We start from the raw sequence: 23772 nt of genomic DNA on the forward strand, positions 1-23772 counted from the left end.
AGTCTGGATCTGGGCCTTACTCCACACTGCTAACTTGTAGAGCACTGGTAGCCAAAAGGGTTTGGAACGGTTGTCTCTCTACAGATGCTGCCATTCATTTCTGTGGGAACAGGACCATTTACATCTAATTACAGTTTCTGCTTAAATTAACAGGACAGATATGACAGCAAAAACTTCTTCAGACTAACTGGTAGGGAGACCTTTAGCTGACACAGCTTATGAAGTAGTTGGCTTGCAGCAAAGTAATGTCAATTTTAAAAAGTAATTTAGAATTCATATGATTCCATCCAACAATTTGCAGCAGCCCGAGAAAAATATGGGGGGGGCAGCTGAGGAAGCAGGCAGGAGCTCCCACCATTTCAGAAAGAAAAATAGATTATCTTCCAGAGTCAACAATTTTAGACAGATTAGGTTATTTTACACAGCACCATTATCAGCTAATAAGCGGTGAAGCTGATGTTGAAACCTGACAGTTGAACTTCAGAGCCCTTGTTTTTAACCTCGACTGCCTCCAAGGATATCTAAAGCCCTAACTCATGTTGAAAATGCCACTAACAATGAAAGGGGATTCCGTGTCTAATGCCGGTTTGATGACAGTCTTACTGGTCTTCTTTCTGACTAGTCAACTTTATGCTGTGGGATCCAAGATGAACTGACCCTTCAGAACTCTACAAATCCCTAGAATGGGTCACTAAGTAGCCTACAGAGTTCATTCACTGTTAAAATTGGCCTCGAGCCAACAAAAGGTGCCAGGCTGCCCTTGAGAAGGGACATCCCAGCAGATGCCCAGGGTTCATAGAATTTGCCTCCAAAGTGCCTTCTTGCCTGTTTTACACCATCTCTTTCAGTGCTCTAAACCTATCCTATCTACCTAACCTGCCAATTCCAACCTTTGTCTTTGCAACCTGGGCTCTGATTACCATCTCTCTTTACCTTGATCAAACAACCTGGCAAACAGCAACTTTGGCACAGGGCAGCCCAAGAGCCATACACTGCCCCATGGACAGCTCTCACCTGGAACAGACCAACCCTGCAATTACTAACAGACATATGGTGGATTGGGATGCTTGTTTCACTTGGAGTCTAGAGAATGACAAGGAGGGACACAGTCTTGTTCTTTGTGAAAGTAGCTACTAAAAATAAAGTTTGGGGCTTCCCTGGTGGCGCAGTGGTTGAGAGTCCACCTGCCGATGCAGGGGACACGGGTTCGTGCCCTGGTCCGGGAAGATCCCACATGCCGTGGAGCGGCTGGGCCCGTGAGCCATGGCCGCTGAGGCTGTGCGTCCGGAGCCTGTGCTCCACAAGGGGAGAGGCCACAACAGTGACAGGCCTGCGTAAAAAATAAATAAATAAGTAAATAAATAAAGTTTGAAAAAGGTGTTGTAGGGTTTCACAGCATGCTAGATATAAGTATAGATATATCAGATACATAGATGCAATATATGGATATATATGCAAACATGCACATATATATTTCCATGAGGAATATACCTCATTTAAAAGTTGTATTTTAACATGAAGCAATTAAATTAAATTCTCTTAATTGCTCAGCCTAACTCCTGATGTGAGGACAGGAAGTTCCTCATTTAAAGGTATAATTCTGGAGCCTAAATCATAGGAGTCAGAATCATAAAGCTTGTCTACAACTAACTGACCTTGTTATTTTTTATCTGATATAATCTTCTACAGTTCAGAATAACAAATTTATTCCAAGAAGCCTCTAGATCAGAGGTCAGCAAACCACAGCCCATGGGCCAAATTCTAGCCCACTGCCTGTTTTTGTAAATAAAGTTTTATTGGAACACAGCCACACTTATTTGTTTACATACTGTCTACAGCTACTTTCACTCTACAATGGCTGAGTTAAGTACTTGTGACAGAAATTACATGACCCGCTAAGGGAAAAACTGTTTCCCTTTTCTACTCCTAACACTTCTGACACCACTTCCCCACACCAACCAGTTCTCCAACTCTCCAAACACCAACGGGGTGTACCACAATTCAGTTCTATCACTAACTACCCAGAGTTAGTGCAGACCCCCGGGTTAAGGGCTCGGTCTCAGGAGACTTCCATCACTTCAGATGTCAATCACAAGTCTCAGGTTGTTACCTATGCTTCTGACCAACAGGTTATAAATTGGGGGTTCCTGCAAACCCTTCCTCAGATTTGACAACTTGCTATAATGGCTCATAGAACTCAGAGAAACACTTAGATCTACTAGTTTATTATATAATAAAGGATACAGATGAACAGCTAGATAAAGAGGTACATATGGTGAGGTCTGAAAGGTCTCAAGTACAGGAGCTTCTGTCCTCATGAAGTTGAGGTGTAACACCCTCCCAGCTTGTGGGTGTGTTCACCAACACGAAAACTCTCCAAACCCTGTAGTTTAGAGATTTTTATGGAGTTTTCATCATTTAGACGTGATCGAGTATTAACTCCATTTCCAGCCCCAGAGGATGGAGGGTGGGGCTGAAAGTTCCAAGCTTCTAATCATGGCTTGGTCTTTCTGGTGATCAGCCCCCATCCTGAAGCTATCTAGAGGCCCCCAGCCACCCGCCATCTCATTAGCGTACAAAAAGACACTCATACCACTCCAAGGATTTCAAGGATCTTAGAAGCTCTTGTATCAGGAACTTGAGTCAAAGACCAAATATTAGAACAAAGGATGCTCCTAGCACCCCTATCATTCAGGAAATTACAAAGGTTGTAGGAGCTCTCTGCCAGGAACTGGTACAAAGACCAAATATATTTCTTATCATACCACACCCGCAAGACCTGAGATATATGCTTTATGACCCTTCTGACCCTTTACAGAAAGAGTTTGATGACCCCCTGGCCTAGATGAATAACACAGGACAGCTTATATGAATAGTTCTGCAACAACAAAAATGTAGCCTCTTGATAGGTCCACTCTAAGACTAACAATAACACCATATCTGATGTCTGAATTCAGGACAGATGGTTCCAAATGGCTAATTTTTAAATTCATACACTTCACACTCAAATCATTAAAAACCCAAACTTGAACTTAAATACCAAGACATTTTTGCCAGTTACTTTCTCCAAGGGGTACTCAAGTTATAAAATAAAATCATCATTCTTTATTCACACAATCTCAGACTAGAATGAGAATATATTTGCCTGGTTGACTTAAATAATGAAGAATAACTGAAAAAAGCGCAACTCATAGGGTTAATATAAGATCTCCATTTCTTTGGAGGTAAAGAAAAAAGTGTTGGGGAAACAGTGACAAAGTTTCATTTCTCCTTAGAGGGAAAAAAACATTGCTTCCAACTAATTTAAATAATTATTTAAATAGCATTTGACTGTGTAATAATGAGATAGGTCTGTAAGTGGTTTCTAACCTTCTAAAATCTCTTCTAAACACAAAAAATAATTGTAAAACATGCACAATGAACCAAATAAACACACTTTTACCTGTGAACTTAAGGAGGACGTAAAGGGAGTTTCCCAGGCTCACACTGTACCAGAGGTGAAGAAGCAGAGCATGGGAAGTTAATAAAGTATGTGCTGGATTCATGACTATATATAAAACCATCTCCAAAACCTTGGGCACATGTATTAAAACTGTTCTCTTTCGAGGAAAAAACCCCCAAAAAACAGTTGTCCTTTTTGAGTCCGGTTCTCATTTTGTTCATTTTAGTCACTTTTCAAAAGATGTTTGTTTTATCGATGCTAGACTATTGTTTGGATTACTCTTTTGGTTCAGGGGAAGGAGAACAAAGTTTGCAGCATCTCAGGTATATAACTGCCACACTAACACTCATTGCTTCAAGGGAGGTAGAAAAGGGTTTGGGCTGGACATTGCAAGAACTGATTTGCGTCGCATCCCCACTTCTCTCAAAGCTGTGTGATTTTAGACCTGCCTGCTCTGTGCCTCAGGTTCCTCATCTGAAAAACATAGATCATGAAAGAAGTCCCAACCTATCAGAATGCAAACCTGCAGGAATAAAATGAGGTAGAAGATAAAGAATAACTCTTACAACATTAAAGATTTAATAAAGATTAACTTTTTCTCCCAGGGGTATACTACCTGTATTTTCAATTCAAGTCATCAAACAGAAATTGAACATATTCTTACCTCAAGTGTGCCGACAATCTTAATACAGAAAGCCCCAATTAGTTTGGATGTATCAAGATTTGCAATTGACTCCTGTTTTCTCCCAGTCCTCATTCTCAAACGGGGCTGGCTAAAGTTCTAACCTTTTGTGGGGAGAGGCTGAGGCTTCAGGGGAAAACACTGGGAAGCTGGGAAGCAGAGAGTGGGACCTCATAACCGTATATCCTCCCAGCCCAATCTCCCACCATTGGGTCAATGCAAGGAAAGGTAATTATCTGGAAAATTTTTGGAATTGTTATCATAGTCTTGTTAGTCCCAGAGAGCTACAAGCCCCAGACTTATCCCCATTGATATATAAGCCAGAGTGAAATATTGCCACAGGTGGTGCCAACCAAAGCTGGGAAAGGGATGGATTTGGATGGTTCATTTTTACCCAGAACCCAGCAGCTAGTTGAACAAGCTTGCCCTGGCCATTTCCTTGGAACACGGTGACTCACATCTCAGCCAGTTTATTTTTTCAGCCCTCATTTGTCACCTCATGATGGGTAACGATGACAAAAATTAGCTTAATAAAATGGGAGTGAAAGTCAAAGATCACTGGCTCTCCCCTGAAGTATCTGGTGGTGAGAAAATGAAAGAATCTAGCATATTGGCTTTAATGGTAAAGCTTTGGTGAAGGGCTCATTGCTACACAGTAGAATCTTGAATTTGTGACCAAATGAAGAGGGGATCTTATTTAATATGGACCTATCTCAGTGAATCCTAGAGTTGAATAACAGAAACCACCATTAAATTTGTAGGTCCTGAACGGGCCTTTTCAATTAGAACCTTCTGAGAAACAAACTTTTAGGGCTCAAGACCAAAAACAAGATAAGGAAAATATTTTTCCCATGTCCCCCTAATGTTACTACTCAGATAGTAAAACCATAGTGGTGATCATATGCAAAACAAGAAAATATACGATACTGGCTAGTGGTAAAAAATTTACTCAGATCTCCAGCACATTTTGAAAGCAGAAACTGACACAAAACCCTACTTAGAGAGTGAGTATGACCAACAGTCCCTCAGATAGCCACTCCTGTAGGTAAAGAAAAAACGATAGAAACGGAAATTTTAGCCTTCACCTCACTGGTACTATCCTCCTTCAGGCCACCAATATGTGTTATGATCAAAGGAAAGGCAATTTAAATTTGTTGGGCAGAATTTTTTTCCCCAGCCTATGGGCAAGGCTGTTTTATTTGCTTGACCCTCTCTAGTCCTAAAACTATTTATGGTCAGATATCACCAAATGTGTGAAGAGCCACAGAACAAAATTACATTTCTTTTAACCAAGGGTAGGGGAAATAAGTTAATTTCATGCTATTTCTTGAGGTCAGATAACAAAATGCACATTTACCCAGGAAGAGAAATCATACACTTTTCTTCCCAAAATTGTTCGGCCTGAAAGTAAAGGCAGCTGAATCCAGGAAGCAGATGAAGCAAAGCTCTGAGAGAGCAGTTAGCTGGATGGAGAACCCAATGCCAGCCAGTCAGGCTGCTTTCAGAGCACAGGGCCACTGATAATGGCTCCTTCACTGGGTGACTACAATAAGGTACCTAAGAGAAGCACCTGAAGATCCTCATTTCTACTTCCAATGAAGTAGAACCCAGGAGAGAACACAGGTGGTCACAGCTTCCTAGGTAGCTGCCTTCTACATCAGTGGTTCTCAAACTTTAGTGAATCAGAATCACCTGGAGGGCTCCTTATAACACAGATTGCTGGGTCTTACCCCCAGAGTTTCTAATTCAGAAGATCTGGGGTGGAGCTGATGATTTATCTGCATTTTTAACAAGTTCCCCTGGTGATGCTGCTGCTGGTGGTCTGGGGATCACACATTGAGAACCACTGTCCTAGATCAAGACAAGGACAGCCTAGAACAGGAAGGGATAAACAAGCCCCAATATTTCCTATTGAATTGTATTTGCATAGCAGATTCCACCATACGACACTGATGAACAACCACAAGTCCTATCAATAAAGTTCTAAGAGAGTGTCTTGGATTGATGTTATAGGAGATTCTCACAACCCCAAGGAATTACAGACCACAAAGGGGCCCTTTAAGGGCTTAGAGATTGGTGGACCCAAAGCTAAAATGATAATCTTCAGAGGAAATTCTTGTCCTGTACCTTCAAAGCCACGTGGCTCACTCTGATTATCACAAACTGAAGAGCCCTACCCAAGGTCAAATCTACCAACCCAACAGTCCATACAAATCTCTCTGATGTCAGATTCTGGGGCAGAGCACCCAATGAGTGGTGTGCCCAGAGGCTGGTGATGATGACTCTTGAGCCGTGGCCTCAGGAAGGCCAGAGGATGATCTCAGCACATTTGTTCTGAAATGATCGATAGACCAAGAGCATATGTCTTAAAAATATCCCCCAATAATCCATCCCCTTTCATCCTATCCTGAAGAGCTTTAATAGGCCCTCCCTGTGAGAGGGCCATGGAAGGGGAAAGAATCCTTTACACAGCATGTTATATAGTTTATAAAGCAATTTTCACATGTATTGTCACTCCATGCTCATAATTCTGCCAGTGTATTAGCATCGTTCCCATTTTACAGATGAGGAAAAGGAAATCAACAAGATTTGCCCAAGGTCAAAGACTTGAGATCCAAACCCAGGATGCACAACTTCAGTGCATGATGCCACACTGCCTCTCAGAGGCTGTGGATTAGAGGTAACGTAGCAGCCCTGGAAAATGTTCTAAACAAAAGTCAGGAGGACAACCAACAAAACTAATTAAAATTCTTCATGCCAAGTAAAGTGACAAGTGAATGGGTCAAGGGGCAAGCTGTTTGGCTGGCAAATGATGGAGAAGCAAACTAAAGCAAGATAAAATTGGATTGGTGTTTTAAAAAAGGACATTTACACAGTTATTTTACAATAACAAAATATGACTTATTTCTCTGAGGGCACACTTCAAGGTTCTTATATAAACTGTCTTGAGGGATCCTTAAGCAAACACCTCACTTACCACTACTCCCATAGATATTTTAATACTCAATTTTGTGCTAGTTTTTATTTTAGGATTTTCCAGGAAGAATCAATACTACAGGAATTAAAAGTGCTTTGTTAGAGGTGGTCAATTTCCGAAACCCAGTGATGTTGAGAATGCTTGTTAAGACAGTTTTTAAATATGTATTCATGAAGATGCACTTTTCTCATAAACTCACTCTCCTCCTCGCTTCTTATCTCTCTTATGTCCTGGGTCAGAGCCAGCCCTAGGCAAAACTGATAAATAGAAGTTTATTTTCAGTGCCACCTCCTCATTCCTAATCTCCATTGTCCCCATCTTCCTGTAAAAACCCCAGGTACTTCTTCCTACCTCCCTTTGCCCAAGGATTCAGTTTTCTTTCCTTCCCAATCAAAATCTGCCTTCCAGAAACGATATGATCAAATTTTTCACACTCTACACCAGTGATTGCCAACTTTGACTGCACATTAAAATTACCTTTCATTTTTAAAAAACATATACTAATGCCTAGGCCTTACCCTAGACCAACAGAATCAGAATCTCTGACAATGAAGCCCTGGCTTCAGTATTTAAAAAACAGAACTAAAAAACCTTCCAAGTGATTCTAACATGTAGCAAGGGTTGAGAATCACTGTATAGACATTAATGAGGAGGCTTATTGCACTTTCTGGAGATAGTTGTATTTTAGACCAAATAACAAAGCCTAAATTGTGAGGTTTTCAGGCAGGCCACAAGACTGATGCAGAGTAGAGGGAGAATTGGAAAGAGAGAAGAGCCCTGTGTTGAAATTGTCCCCAGCCTCCTATGGTTCTCATCTCCACTAGCGAGTTTCATGGAACTGGACGTTGGAGGGTCCTTCGAACATGTGTATTTGGCTTAGGATTGTTCTGTCTCATGGTCTGCTTCTCGGAGACACTGCCCTTTGACTGGTGTTCATGCCTGCACTTAGACCCTTCAGTTATCTCTATTTTGTCTCCAAGCTGTCAGATTATTTTTCTTCTTAGACCCAAGTCAAATACCTGCCCATGATTTCCAGCACTCAGCTAAGGGAGTAAGAGGCCCCAATGTATTCAACATGGTAAATGCTGTGGGATGGTTCCTGGGTCTTCCTGTAAAGAGACGGACTTAAAATGAAAAAGATGTCTCTTTCTGCGCAAGTCTCGTGGGGTGGCAATTTGGTAGGATCATCAAGAAAGCTGGGTCTAGTTCTCAGCTTGCTGGGCTCTGCACCAGTCTTATCATTGCACCTGAGAGTGATCAGGCCTTCATGAGGCGGCTCATACACAAACCATAACGCCAACATATTCATTTTTATTGAGATCTTTGATTGCCAGATGGACTACTCCTGTTGGCTAGCTTATACCTTAGCTTAGGAAATTTAATTAGAGTCAAGAACTTTCTTACTGAGAATAAAGGTAGAGCAAAGGTACATAACAAAAAAGTGCCTCCACAATATGTTTCCTAGACCCTACCTAGAAACTCTAGAAAACCAGAGATTCCTATGTTTTAGCCATACTCACTGTCTCTCCTTCTCCTTTCCTTTGAAACAGAGACCTGCTTTCTGTGCATTAGATTTGGGGAGTGGCAGAAGGATCAATCCAAGAGAATACCCTCGTTGAGGAGATATTGCAAAGAGTCAATTACCTGACATCTGATGTAGTTTCCTCAACTAGACCAGTGGTTCTCAAACACTTATGCACATTAGAATCACCTGCTAGCTTTAAAAAAATCCTGAGACCTAGGTCAAAACTAGATCAGTGCCTCTAGGGGTGGGAGCCCATGGCATCAATATATTAGTTCTAAAAATACCACAGAAATGTGTTGCCAGTGAACTCAGGTTATTTTTTAAAACTGCCCCGGGGTGAGTGCAAAGAAAAGTCAACTTTGGAACCACTGAACTGTACCTGTTAATCCAATTAGCACATCCACTTCAGAGCCCCTTCCTCCTCAGACCTGGCTGGAAATAAATCCTTATTCCCTTTTTGTCTGCCATCCTGCTTAGGAGGGTTAAGGGTAAGGAAAGTTTATATTTATATGTCAAAGTCTTTACATACTTTGTTTCATCAGTTCTGGACATGGGCTGCACATCCCAATCCACGGTGCTGAGCTTCCTAAAAATACATATGTCAACTACAACTCCTTGGGTCTCCTTAATCAGAAACTCTGAGATTGGGTGCTAGGAATCGGAAGGCTTTTAAAACTCTTCAAATGCGTTGATTCAAAACTAACTAGGGTTGAGAATCGCTGAGCCATGGAGATCAACCTGGAACTTGTGACATCTTTTGGCACATTTCATAATAATATCTCTCTTTATACAGAGTCAGATTATGGAGTGGACCAACCAGACCAATGTCTGTGGTACCAATATATTAGAAGTGCTAAAAATACCACAAAATGTGTTGACAGTGAACTGGAGTCTCTATACATGCCTCCTAACGTAAAGGGCAAAATGTAACATGGTCCCATTTCTACTGAAATACATAAGCTTTTAGAGGAAATTGAAAGGGGGGAAAAGGAAGCATTCTTGCCAGTGTTGACCCCTCCCCACTAAACAAATCTTGAACAAGTATATTTGACATCCACGGTGTTCAAATATATCAATCCAGCCCTAATTTCAAGTCAGATTTTCACTGATGCTATTTGGGTTGTTTGCTTCTACATAGAACATGTGACAAAATAAAGCCAATGGCACTGCCATTTCTTGAGCACTTACTACACACCTGATGCTAAGTCTCACTTCAACTTCTTACTTGCTCCTCACCAAAACTTCTCACATGTAAGGAGAGTACCTGTTCATTTATTCATTGATTCATTCGACATGTATTGACTGCCTGCTGCAGAAAAAGGTAGTATTTGATATTGGTAAGTACACAGGCTTTGGAATGAGACAGCATGAATTTGAGTCCCCTCCCCATGAGATATTGGCTGTCTGCCTTTGGATAAGTGATTTATTCCTTCTAAGCCTCAGAGTTTCCTCCTCTGTAGAATAAGGATAATATCACCATAAAAGAGTAATTCATTAAAGGACTGAACACAAAATCTGATAACTATTCAGTATGAGTCATAGGATCAGAAACTATTATCACTACTATGCATACTAACTGTGCTGCTAGGCTGGGTGCTAGACACCTTTATCTTATGAGTAAATTCATCCATCCATTTGTTTATTCATCTATTTAGTAAGTCAATGCATCAACAAATCATTTTTTAATGCTGTGCTAGGCTGTGGGAGCTCACAGGTAAGGAGCAGACAGATAGTAAATAAATGGTGGAAACCGGAGGTGATGAGAGCTGCAGTGGAGGTTTGTGTGTGTGTGAAGGGCCCTGTCAGTGTGGAGGGAGGTGCCAGAAACCTTGCCAGGGGCAGGAGACAAAGGTTTCATGGCACAGGAGACATCCGAGTAGCATCTCCAAGGAAGAGTGCAGCCAGTAACGTGAGGGTGTGAGGGAGGGAGGGGAATAGCATGCTGGGGAGAGGGAAAACCATGTGACAGGATAGGTTGCTGGGATGATGGCCATCGCTGACTGGAGAGGAAGGTCCTTGACTTTTCCCCAGATTTGGCATTCTGAGGGGTTGGGATTTAATTTTTGAGTCTGTAGACTTAGGTCTACCTATTATACTTCTCAGAAAATCCTCATTAAGATTTGATGAGTTAACCTATGCAATCCTTATGAATAAATTGAGCAAAGCTGTAGGCAAGTAGTGTTTTCATTTTTGCAATCACTCAATCATTTACTGGCAAGAAACTGAAGGTCCAAAGGCAAAAAGGAAATTTGGGTTTAATAACTGTTTGCAATGGATATTCCAATATGATTTTCATACTATTTTTCTATTATTTGGATTTATTTTATTAGCCTTTAAATATCAAACACATGATTCTGCAGCAAAAATGGGCTTTTGAAATGTTAACAGAAAGAAGCATTATCAACATTCACTTATTAGGTTAGAATATATTCTAAACACAAAGGTTCCCATCACTGGGGTTTCTATAGGAAGAAAGCACTGCTAGCGCAGCTACAAAACACAGACCAAACCTGTAGTGCTCTGTGTCACTTACCCCGGATCCAGAAGCTGCAAGGGACCCTTTCTGAACACTTCTGCACGCTCCCAGCAGCCAGAATGTCTCCTGGGAGGTACATTTTATACTTAAATCTGGATTAAACCAAGATAAGGGGAAAAAACTGACTTTACAAGACAGTGATTGTCTCTGAAAATTGGAGTTGAGGGTAATATTTATTTTCTTTTTATACTTTTCTGTATTTTCCAATTTTCTGTAATTTTACTTCTTAAAAATTTCCCCCAAATTACATAATTAAAAACATCATAATGAGAACACAGGTCAAACACTAAATCACTTGGGCTTCACATATAGCTCTCTCTCTTCCCTTAAGCCCATTTTGCTTTGTTTAATTCAATTGTGACAGAGACATTAACATTAGTGATTAAGTGCCTCAATAAAAACCACATTTATTGTTACTGTTGTCAAATTCGTCTGTTAAATTTCATTTCTGTCCATTTCCTTTTCTTAGCTGTATCATGTGTTGGAATTTATTACTTAATTATATTTTAGTAATGTGTGTTTTTAAATCAATTTATTGTCACAAATGATAAAACAGTAGGAATACAATGGCTGAACACTGATCTTTTTCTTACGAAAGCTTCCCTAGAAACCTTGTAATAGGCGCAGTAGACTTGGAGGTAATTCACTAAAATTTCTCCCAAGAACTTATAACAAACCACACAAAGCCAGAAATGACAACATTTTAATCATTTGGAAATACCAATGGCTAATATTATACTTTAAGAATCAAATCGGGATTATAATATAATCTTATAGACTGCTTCTTTTCTCAAGAAATTAAATTATAGGGAAAAAACGTCATCTCCTGGTCATAGTCTTACACAGCAAGAAACATTTTAATTGTAAATGTGTCTTTTAGAGCCTTTAAATTTCAAAAAGATGAGGAGGAGGATGGATCCTGTGTACTTACTAATCTGTAAATAGAGTACCAGGCCAGGAATCAATTCTGAAATGCAGCATCAATTGCATAGGCTTCCACTTACTTTTAGTTGAATAAAAGCCCTACTAGATACGCAAATAACATCAAACTTGCCAGATTAAAGAGAGGCCCCTCATACTCTAAATCATGATTGTCAATCATCACCCAGGATTAAGGGATATATTTTAAAAACCTAAAAGCAAGCGCTTCCTTTTAACTTCTGCCTACTGCGCATTTTGGATTATCGCCCAGAAATAGTATTACTTGAAACAAGACTGCCTCCCTCCTACCATCTATGAGAAGTGCATTGTTACCATCTGCTGTTGTCTATTTGGAATAAAACTCAGCAAGGCATGCAGCTTAATGTTCAGAGTCCTTCAGCAGACTCTGCTTGTGTTTAGAACGCAGCTTCACATTTAAATGGAGCTGATTTTCGGTTTAGTCAGTGTTTTCTCCACATTGCTATCCTCCCCACCAGAAAGAAGCAAATTAGTCTAAGGACTAAGACGACCGCAACATATTCACATTGTAAAGTGGAAACTTCCTTTAAACCCTGCAGTGACCAGTGAAGCCTTACTTGTAAACTCTCCAGGTTTATTCAGGTGAATAAGTTTTCCCATTTTGTATTTTCTCATTAGCATTATCCTCTCCAGACATATTACTTTCATTATTAGAAAATATTTTCTTTTAAAAGGCATGTGTTCTTAGAAAATAATACCCCAAAGATGTGATCATCAAAGGGCCTTGAATATAAATATAATAGGGAACTTTTAAAAAGAGTTATAATAGGTCTAACAAACAACAGATTTTGTGAATTTGTATGAAAGAGATGTGCAAATAATATCTCTAAAGTATACACAAGAAACTAATAACAGGTTTCTTTAGTTAGGGGTAGCAGGGAGACAGTCTGAAGTGGGAAAGACATTTACTTGTCTATACTATTTTGTGCTTTTTAACATAGAAATTTATTAAATATTTTTATAAATAACCAATAATGCGGTTATTTAAAATTGTGAAAAAGAAAAAATATATATTGGTTCTTTAAATTTAAAACAAAATGACATTCCAGGACTAACCTTATCAAGAAACAACCTTTTAATAAGATTATTAAAACAAAGTGTTAATTTATGAAAAGTTCAACATTCTATTAAATTGCTAACAAAACACTGAATTATAACCCAACAGGTTGCTTCATTGAATTCATTCATCTACTCCTGGCAAAGACATTCCAAATTTGAACTTAATTAATATTCCTTCTTCTGGTTTCCATAGTTTCTTTTTAAACATGAGTACCAGTAGAAACTGGCAGTAACTTCACCCATGTTCTCAATAATAACCCCCTCTGGCTGTCAATATGTATGAAAAGGAAATTTTTTTCCATACCGAGAAGAGCCCGCATTTTCATGTCTATTGTTTAAAAATATGCTGGTAACATTTCTTTCTCCCTCTTTTTTATTTTGTGTATGCAGTTTGACATACTTAACTCTTTCCCTGCCTGTGGTTCTCACAATGCTCAGCTGAAAAATGAATGTTCAAGAGTAGTGTTGCCATACTGGATCCTAATAATAGCCTCCCATTCTGCCTTCCAGGAACCTCAAAAGAGCAGTGGCCGATGAAACTGGGGCCTGACAATTAACTGTTCTGGTAGAAACCAATATCATGGCTTATTGGTTTCTAAATGTAGCTGGGTGCAAAAGACTCTTGTTTCTGTTCTGTTTTAACACCTAAATGAAGGTCTCTCTTGGCCACTGTAAATGGCCTTTATCCTAAGGCCAGGTATTTTCCTATAGCCCAAAGCAAACAGAAGCTGTCTCAGACCTAGTCTGGTACCTCTTCTCTCTGCCTCATTTCCTCTTGGGTCCATGCTTGTCCTTGCTGGGCTGATTGCCCTCCATGAGTCACAATGTCTCCAGCAGTATGCTGCTGGGTTCTGGCTGCATACCAAAACATCTCTGTGTCCACTTTAGTCTAGAATGTTCACCTCTTTCTGCCATGATGCTGTTGCTACTTTTAAGATTTTGCTCTTATTTTTCATCTAGCTGCTCCATCTCTATGCATTTGCACATCCTACACTGCTGGTGAAAATATTTCTGCTGACTAAATGGGTCCGTTGAGGTTTACAATAACATTTACAGCCTTCTTGATCTGGGATGAGCTTCATTTTCCTTGGTTTGCACAAATCAGGCCTGGCCACACATCACATCAGCCCCTGTGGTCCCTGCTTGTGCTGCTCTTTGCATTTAGTCCTCAGTGGCCAGTGGTGTCAAAGGTACATATGTAGACCCCACCCAAGAGGCCATGGGGTCACTGACCTCTCTGGCTACTTCTCTTTGGTCTTGCTGACAGCCATGGTTATCCCAACAAGTAACCACACAGAGCAGTCTGTTCTCATGGCCAGTACAGGCTTTGTCTTATCCACTACTACTCTAACTTTGAGACTCACTGATCCCTGTATTTTCCCCCCAAAAGGATTATTTACCCAATTTCAATGGGTCTGAAGGAGAAGAATAAACTTGCAAGCAAAGGATGGCCAGAAATACAACATGCCAGGAAACAAAAAGACTATTTTGTTCCCAGTTGTGTGTTTCTCTGGAACTTTCTCCCTTCTCCTATGATTTTAAGTCAAAAGACAAAATGCTGATTTTTAATATGAAGAAAATGTGCGTTGCATCGAAACTGCTGTCCCCCCAGAAAAGGTCCAGGAATAAATTAAAATAGAATTTAAATAAAAAAGAAATGTGCTGGCCCTAAATAGAAAATATCTATATGATATCACCAGAGGACATAAAAACAGATAGAAAAGCATACCATCTTCTTGAATGGAAAGAACTTAATAATCTAAAAATGTCAAATTAATACACCAATGTAATGCAGTTTTCAATTAGAATCTCAACAGACATGGCAGACATGCAAATTGTGCATACCTCCTCTGCTTATACACATACTCCATTGTCCCATCAGACTTCACTTAGAAAACATAAGTTCAGGGGCTTTCCTGGTGACACAGTGGTTAGGAATCTGCCTGCCAATGAGGGGACACGGGTTCAAGCCCTGGACAGGCAAGATCCCACATGCTGCAAAGAAACTAAGCCCATGCACCACAACTACTGAGCCTGCACTCTAGAGCCTGTGAGCCACAAATACTGAGCCCGCGTGCCACAACTACTGAAGCCCATGCGCCTAGAGTCTGTGCTCTGCAACAAAGAGAAGCCACCACAACGAGGAGCCCGCATACCGCAACAAAGAGTAGCCCCCTCTCACTGCAAATAGAGAAAGCCCAAGAGCAGCAAGGAAGATCCAATGCAGCCAAAACCAAATAAATGAATTTATAAAAAAAACCCAACACATAAGTTCAAAGACAAAATTATTAAGAATTTCAAGATGATGTCAGCAGAGCATTAAACCAAGTGCAATCCCTTCTGAGTATGGGCCTTGTGTAACTGCACAGACTGCACACATATAAAGCTGATCCTACCATATTGAAAAGAGAAGCTCTTCCCTGCCAACTCTTTTTCTTTATACCCTGATCTGTTTTTTTTCCCCAAAGCACTTGTCGCTTTCTAATGTACTGCAGACTTTACTTACTAATTGTATTGATTCGCTTCTGCTGCTAAAAGGTAAGCTCAACAACATCTGGGACTTTGTTCACTGATGTATCCCATGTGCCTAGACCAATGCCTAGAACATAGGTGTTCAGTAAATATTGAATTGAGTGAATGATAAACCCTTGAGTGCTGATAGGGCCTTTATCCTAGGCTAATAAGACTCTGAGGTAGAGTTGTGCAGTGATTCATTACTGGAAACATGCCACGTTGACTTCTGAACTTTGGGCACCCTTCCATGAAGAGCAAAGGAGACACTGAGGCCTCTCCACTCACACACTTGTATTGCTGCTCTTTTGCAGGTTTATAAATTGGATCAGAGTAATCTTAAAATGAGTTCAAGTCGTTTTTATTGCCCATCTTTGAATGTGGATCAGGCTTTGGGTCTGGCCTAGCCCAACACTTAGGCAACATTATTACTAACTAGCCTATGAATTCTCACCCACTGGCTCTAAATAACAAAGGATCCCTAAACTCTTCATTTTGGTTCAGGTGTTTTCATCCTCTGCTTGTGCTACGGAGGGTCACATCAATGTTCAACTTGCTGCATATTTAAATGTGAAAGGTATGGATTTCTTTAAGAGTTAAGAACAAGTTTGAGAAGCTACCCAAATCAAAATTCATAACATGTCTACTAACAGAGTTGAGCACTGAGCAGGATTACAGGGATTTTCCACTTTTTAAATGTACTGGTTTGTTTTGTGAAAGGATCTGGTTTTGGGGAGTTGCTGGATAGTTTGGGTTCCTGGTAGTAGATAAATCCATTATATTCTGAGATGTACCCTTTGTTTGGGGAAAATTATTCAGAATAGTCTCTTGTTATATGAAAGTAAGAGTTCATCAGTTAATCTTGGAGAAGCATGTGAAGTCGTCAGAAGTCCAAAGCCAGATGTTATCATCTGAGCAGCTTATTTTCCAAGAAATGTAACGTGGTGGTTAGGAGTACAGGTACCAATTGCTGACTGCCCATGTTCAATCCTGGTTCTAACTTCCCCTACCTGGGTGAACTTGCTTTAGGTTTCTCCACGCCTCCACTCTTTTAACCATAAAATAATGGCAATAGTAGTATCTACCTCATAGAGTTTTTGTGTAGATTGAATATAAAGTCATTAAAATAACATCTGACATAAAGTAAATGTTCCATTGAGTGTTAGCTATCATCATGAGGAGTTCTGTTTAGCAACCAGATGTGGTGTTGGTTGTGCTGGGCTCTTGAAGCACTGGAGAAATGCTTTCCTATATGTATATTTAGATAGGACTCTCAGTGTTCCTCTGTGGTGTTATTAAAATGAACTAACTTGGGCTTTGAGAAATCCATTCTACTGTGACTTACCATCTAGTCCCTCTCTCAAATCATTTTAAAGCAGAAAAATGAACGGGCCTTGGAATCAGGAGTGTGGGCATGGGGCAGACAGAGCCTCTTTGAGTCCGGATTTGGCACATGAAAGTTCTTGGAGAGTTTTGTTGATGGGCGTTAAATTAGCCTCAACATCTGGGAGCCTGATAGAAAGTCCATGGGGTCCCTGATATTGAATTCAGGGCACATGAGCCTGAGAAAAATCACTGCCAATGGCAGAGTAAATCACTTTTGCTGCTGTTCTTTGGTTATCCCCCAAGCATGCAGTAAAGCTTTATTAACCTCTACAACCTTAGGTTTGGGGGAATTCTAGGTGTTGGATTGGAATTCTTAGAATTTTAGTATTTTAAAAAAACTGACCTTTTGTAGACCAAGCCAATAAAGCAGGGGTACACTACCTAGATATTTCTGGTTATACTGCATTGTATATTTCTGTAATGTCTGGAGTATTTAGAGCATGTATACATTACTTTAGAATGAGAAAAGAGAAAAAATATTATATATACACACGAGTTTTAATCCACCTACACAGGAATTACTCTAGTAGGTCTTATCCTCTGAGGTCATATGATATAAATTATTCAACAAACAGCATAAGCCAGGAGGTGTATTATATCCAGAAAGTTCTAGAAAATGTGCCTCTAGATTTTACATTATTTTTAATAGCACCATTAATGGCTATGAATGCAAAACCAAAGTACTTCTGTTTCAATTACTTTAAATAACCGCTTAATTAGAATATAACTTAAATTCAGAAAAGTGCACAAACTGTAAATGTACTTTTCTATGGATTATTACAAAGTGAACACACTCATGTAACCATCCCCTGATCAAGAAATAAAACAATACCCCAGGACCTAAGCTCTTGAGCCACCTCCTCAGACACTACCTTTCCTTCCCTTCAAAGGAAGGGAGTGGAATTGCTGGGTATGCATATGCAGTAGAAAATAGCAAAGTTACCCAAATAGCAATATATCTGTTCCTATCAGAATTGTATACAAATCCCACTTGCTTCACATTTGCCAGTACATGGAATTGTCAAGGCTTCTTAATTTTTGCCATTCTGTGGAATATGTAATAGTATCTCATTGTGGTTTTAATTTGCAATTCCCTGATAACCAATGAGGTTGAGATTCTGAATATCCTCTTTTGTGTACTGTGATTCAAATCTTTTGCCAATTTTTCTATTGAAATGTCCTTTTCTTAATGATTTATAGAAGTTATTCATATGTTTTGGACACTAATCTTTTGTCAATTATGCATATTGCAAATATTTTCCCTACTCTCTTTGGTCTTTTCAACTTCTTAACTCCCACCAACAAATTTCTTCAAGAATCTTCATGCTTTTAAATCCAGTTCCCCAATCTCTAGCCTCCAGAGATTCAGAGGCTCTTTGTCCTGACCCTCTCACACCTGACTGCAAAGTCTATTCATTTTCTGCCTTAGCATGACTGGGAGTTCCTAATTTATATGTAATTCAAGTTAGAGTTACTTCTGTCACTTGCAAAGATAGTTTTTCCTATCCTATTACAAATATATTTGCCTGTTATTTTTCAGAAGCTTTATTGTTTTATCTTTCACATTTGGGTGCATAAACCACCAAGAATTTGTGTATGGTATTAAGCAGGGAGGAGGGATGGAGATTCATAAATATACTACTCCTCAGCACCAATTTTATCATAAGTATCCATGTATGTGTCAGTCTATTTCTGGACCCTTTATTCTGCTCTATTGGTCTATTTTTCTATTCTTGTGTCAATATCACACTGTCTTAATTACTGTTAACTTTTTAATGTGTTGGTATCTAGTGGTGAAAGTTCTCCAAATTTTTCTTCTCTAAGAATATTTGGCTATTGTTGGACCTTTGCATTTCCATATGAATTTCAGTCATTCTGTCAATTTCCACAACAAATGAGCTGGGATTTTGATTAGGATTTTATTAAATCTATAGATCACTTTGTGGAGAACTGATTTATAATGTTGAGTTCTGATCAATAAACATGGCCTTTCACTCCCTTTAATTTCTATGTTTTAGAGTCTTATGCATAGAGGTCTTACATGTCTTTCACTAGTTTCATTCTTAGGTATTTGATGTTTTTGTAACAGATAACATTTCAAAATTATCTTCAAATTGTTTACTGGTATAAAGAATAATTTCTATAGTTAATCTGTAGTGTACAGATTTTTTAACCTTGCTAAATTCACTGATAACTTATCTGTACTCTTTGACTTTCTATGTACATAATCACAGTATCAGCCAATAATGAGTTTTATTTCTTCCCTTCTGCCTTATACATACATACATACATACATATATATATATATATATATATATATATATATGTTTTTTGCATTACTGTATTGGCTAGGATCTCCATTATGATGTTAAACAGAAGTGGTGATAGCAAGCATTTACAGATCTCAGGAAGATAGCTTTCAAAACTTTTACCATTACTAATCAAGGAAGTCATCTAAGCCTGCTTTCTTCACAGGAAAGTCTTTAATTAAAGAATAGCTATTTTTAATAGATATAGAATTGTTAATATTTTTTTTATCTTGTATCAGTTTTTAAATTTTTTCGAAGGATAACCTTAATCTATTTTTTAAAGTTTATTAGCAAAGAGTTGGTATTATTCTTTTTTTTGTTTTTTTGGCTGCGTTGGGTCTTAGTTGCTGCACGCGGGATCTTTGTCGCGGTGCGTGGGCTTCTTTCTAGTTGCGGTGTGAGGGTTTTCTCTCTTTAGCTGTGGCATGTGGGCTCCAGGGCGTGTGGGCTCTCTAGTTGTGGCGTGCAAGCTCAGTAGTTGTGGCACGCGGGCTTAGTTGCCCGCGGCATGTGGGATCTTAGTTCCCCGACCAGGGATTGAACCCGCATCCCCTGCATTGGAAGGCGGATTCTTTACCACAGGACCACAGGGTAAGTTCCACTTCAGTTTTCTTTTTAATGTCTTCAGAATATGTACAGAAGTTTCCCTCTTCTTTCCTGAGATAATATTCGTGCTCTTTTTCTACTTGATCAGTCTCGCAGAGGTTTATGTTTCATTAGTCTTTACAATAAAGCCAATTTTTCTTTTTGTTGATCCTCTGTTTTATATTTTATTTTCTGTTATTTTCCTTCCTACTTTCCTATGTGTTTAATTTGATGCTTTATTCTAACTTTTTGAAATAGATTTAAATAGTTGTTTTCTGCTTTTCTTCTTTTAAATACATTCACATTTAAGGCTTTAAATGTTTCTCTATGCACTGCTTTGGCTGCATCTCACAAGTTTTGATAAGTTGTATTTTTACCAGTCAGTTCAAATATTTTCTAATTTCCAGTGTAATTTTTTTGACTCCTGAGTTATTTAGAAATTGTTTATTTTCCAAGTGTATGAAAATTTAGTAAACTCTTATTTCTAACTTTATTCCACTACAGTCACAAAACATACTCTGAATAATTTCAAATTTTTGAAAATTGTTAGGACATTATAGACCTAGCACATAGCCCATTTTCTAAATTTCCATGTGCACTTGAAATGAATATGTATTCTGTGGTTATGTATGACTATCATTTACTTTTTTATAATCTCCTTTACAGAAAAATCAAAATATTACAATCTATTTTAAAAACACATTTCTGTGTACTGATGAAAGTTAAATGTGTATTAAAATTAAAATATTTACTAAATATAATCACAAAATTTTAATGAAATTTGTATCCACAATTTTCTTAAACAAAAATATTCAATATTCTGTAAATGATCTCTTTTGATCAAAGCCATTAGTAATCACAATGAAAATAATTTTATTTCATTGTGTTAAAAAATTGCTAAAGCAGAGTAAAAGGCATCTGATAAAAGGATGACAATGTGTGAGTTTTGGTTTTTTTTAAATCAGATTCAGAAATAAATTACCTCTAAAGGATTTTGCTAATCCTTTGGTTAACTATTACCCTGCTTAAGACAACTCAGTCATGTCAAACTTCCAAAAGATCCAAAAATATGCCTTCAAAACATGTCTGAAATCCATCAAATACAATTAATTTGTGGTATATCCATAATTTGTAATTATACTTTATACATACTACTGCCAAGGAGTCATTTGTTAACCTTAATGAGATAAACATGCTTTCTTTGGGATTACAGTTAAATATGATGGCTAAGAACTGTGTTATAGATCTGCAGTGTCTTCCCATAAGAAGATACTTGACATCCTCAAGGTTAAAGGTTAAAATTCTGGTTCAGAATCGGGAAGCATTCCTAGCATATAAACAGTCCAACTATAGGAAGTCATACTTCACAGCTTAAATTTTCTAGAGGACTGGAGTCATTCCAGTCATTTGAGTCTACCCATTATATCCATACACTAAAATGCTAGAAAGCTTTCTTTTTTGCTTTAAAAACAAAAACTCAACTATACATTATCAAAGTATTATTAAAATTTCAAAATCATTCCTGTTTCAAAGCCATAAAGAAGGGATGTTTTTCTTCTCCCACCATTTCTAGTATTTCTGAAAAGATGATGATTAAAAAGTTTAAAAAATTTTACATGACCTTAACCAAGTTCTCTTGGTGAGAAAATAGATGTTCTTCCAGCACTCACTGACATTCCCCCTAAGCGTACTTTTGCTAATGTATATAATGTAAGTAATGTTGGTATTCAACAAGATATGTACGCTAAGAATCTTGGAATCATATTTGATTCCCTCTCTTCCTTGCCCTCCACATCCAATAATCAACAATAGATAAGTCCCATTGGTTTAATCTTCCAAGTGTTTCCTGAGTCCATCACTTCCTCTTTATTCCTGTGCTACTCCCCCAGTTCAGGCCCTCAGCATCCAGATTAATGCAGTAGCCTAGCTTCTGCTCTCTTCTGCCCTCTCACCCACGGCACATTCCTATCAGCCACCTTTTTAAAGAGTTGTTCATGTCATTCACCTACTTAATCATTAATGGTTGGTTCTCTATTATTTTTATGATAAAGCCTAAACAATTAGCATAGCATTTAAAACTCTTAATAAAACTAACCCTGACCCAAATATTCCAGGCTTTATTTGCCTTTCTGACAGACCACACACCCTAAGCTCTACTCACATTCAGTGAATACACCAGTGACTCATGCACCACACCTTTGCAAGTGTGAGTCACATCTACCTGGAATGCCCCTCTACCTGTTCCATTTCCTGAAATGCTCCTTGACTTTTAAAAGTCTAGTGTGAAATCTTCTTGGAGGTAACAGAACAAAGTGGTTAAATCACTGGCTCTGGAAGCCTGTGGTTATAGTTTGCATTCTGACTCTATTATTTCTTAGCTATTTAACCTCTGTCAAGTTATCTAACTTCTCTGTGCCTCAGTTCCCTCATTTGTAAAATGGGGATAAAAACAGTACCTACCTCCCACTGTATTAAGCACAATAACAAATGTATTATTAACAAGGTGTCTGACACATAATAGGTGTTTAATAAAAGGTAACTTTAATAGTTTTAATTATCTACCCTCCCCACCAGCCCACAAATTTAGTAACAGCTCCCTGTGGATTCTCACAGTACTTGGTTCCATGCTACTGTTCTAGCACTTATTATAGAATACAATCATTGGTTGCATACATTAACTTTCTCACTAGGCTACACTCTTGAGGGCACGATCTTATTACTTAATCTTAATATCCCTAACTTCTAATACAGTACCAGACAAAGGACAACATTTCAATAAATGTTGGTCAGATGAAAAATGAGCCAATGAGGTGATCCCACATAGGACTGGAAATACCTTCAAAAAGCTGATAGAAGTGGTGGGGATGAAAACCACAAATGTCTTTTCTCCCCACTTTACAACACTCGCACAAGGTCACATAATTAGCAAGTGACAAAGCCAAGATGCACATCTGCCATTTGTCTGATTCAAGAGCCTTAGCTCTTAATCAAAGTGGTATACGGTCACTGAAAGCTGGCAGCACTGGAGGAGGATCTAGCTCTCAGATACTCTCAGTGGGCTCAGACATGACTTCTTAAGCTAATCCATTTCTGACATCACTATACATTCTCAACAGAATGCTTGCATTTGGAATTACAGAATTTTAGCCTTAGCAGTGATCATAGAGCACTAACAAGGAAACTGAGGATTAAGTACTTTGCCCATATATAGACTCCTATTTCAAACGAAGTTTAAGATGTATTAAATCCAGTCTAGATACAGACTCCTTCCTCATATAAAGCTGATCTTAAATATATTTTTATTTGCTGGCCTACAAAACAATTTTATGATCATTTCTTCTTTGACTTTTATTAGCAATAGAGTACCAACATCCTATTGGTATTTAGTCCTTAATGGTCAGATTTCCTTTCTCAGAATCAGTTTCTCTGATGTACTTTATCATTAATTAACAACTACTCATAGTAGCAAGGCCACGTATTATAGAAAAACATATGATATGATTTCAAATTTAATTCCTTAAAATATAAGCCTTGTGTTTTTGGCATAAACACTTTACCCTTCTCAATTCAGCTTTATTAATTTGATCACTACAATAAAAGAAAATACACCAAAAAAAAAGTTGTTTCTGAATGTTGAAATTATGAGTAATTTTTATTTAGATTTTTAAAATCTTTACATGTTTTCTGTAATGACTGTTTTCATTCGCCCAACCTGTCCTAAAGCCAAAGCCTCAGACGCTGAGTGGAGTGAGGAAGTCCCCCTCCTGCATGGGGGAAGAGAGAAATACAATATGGGGTAC

The 23772-nt window shown here is 38.5% G+C and overlaps 1 protein-coding gene across 2 annotated transcripts in view; it reads right to left on the minus strand.

The window, feature by feature from the left end:
• Positions 1-1025: 1025 nt before the first annotated feature.
• Positions 1026-23772, minus strand: part of EXOC5 (exocyst complex component 5) — a 79733-nt gene continuing 56986 nt past the window's right edge. For both annotated transcript variants that reach the window (XM_089907747.1, XM_089907748.1), the window contains one exon: positions 1026-23736. In XM_089907747.1, coding sequence (XP_089763873.1) covers positions 23646-23736 — 91 coding nt within the window. In that variant the 3' untranslated portion in view covers positions 1026-23645. The remainder of the gene's footprint in view (positions 23737-23772) is intronic.

The sequence above is a fragment of the Delphinapterus leucas genome, chromosome 2, assembly GCF_059928025.1.
Source record: "Delphinapterus leucas isolate spDelLeu-1000000601 "Yukka" chromosome 2, BTC_Dleu_Yukka2, whole genome shotgun sequence".
Lineage (NCBI taxonomy): Eukaryota > Metazoa > Chordata > Mammalia > Artiodactyla > Monodontidae > Delphinapterus > Delphinapterus leucas.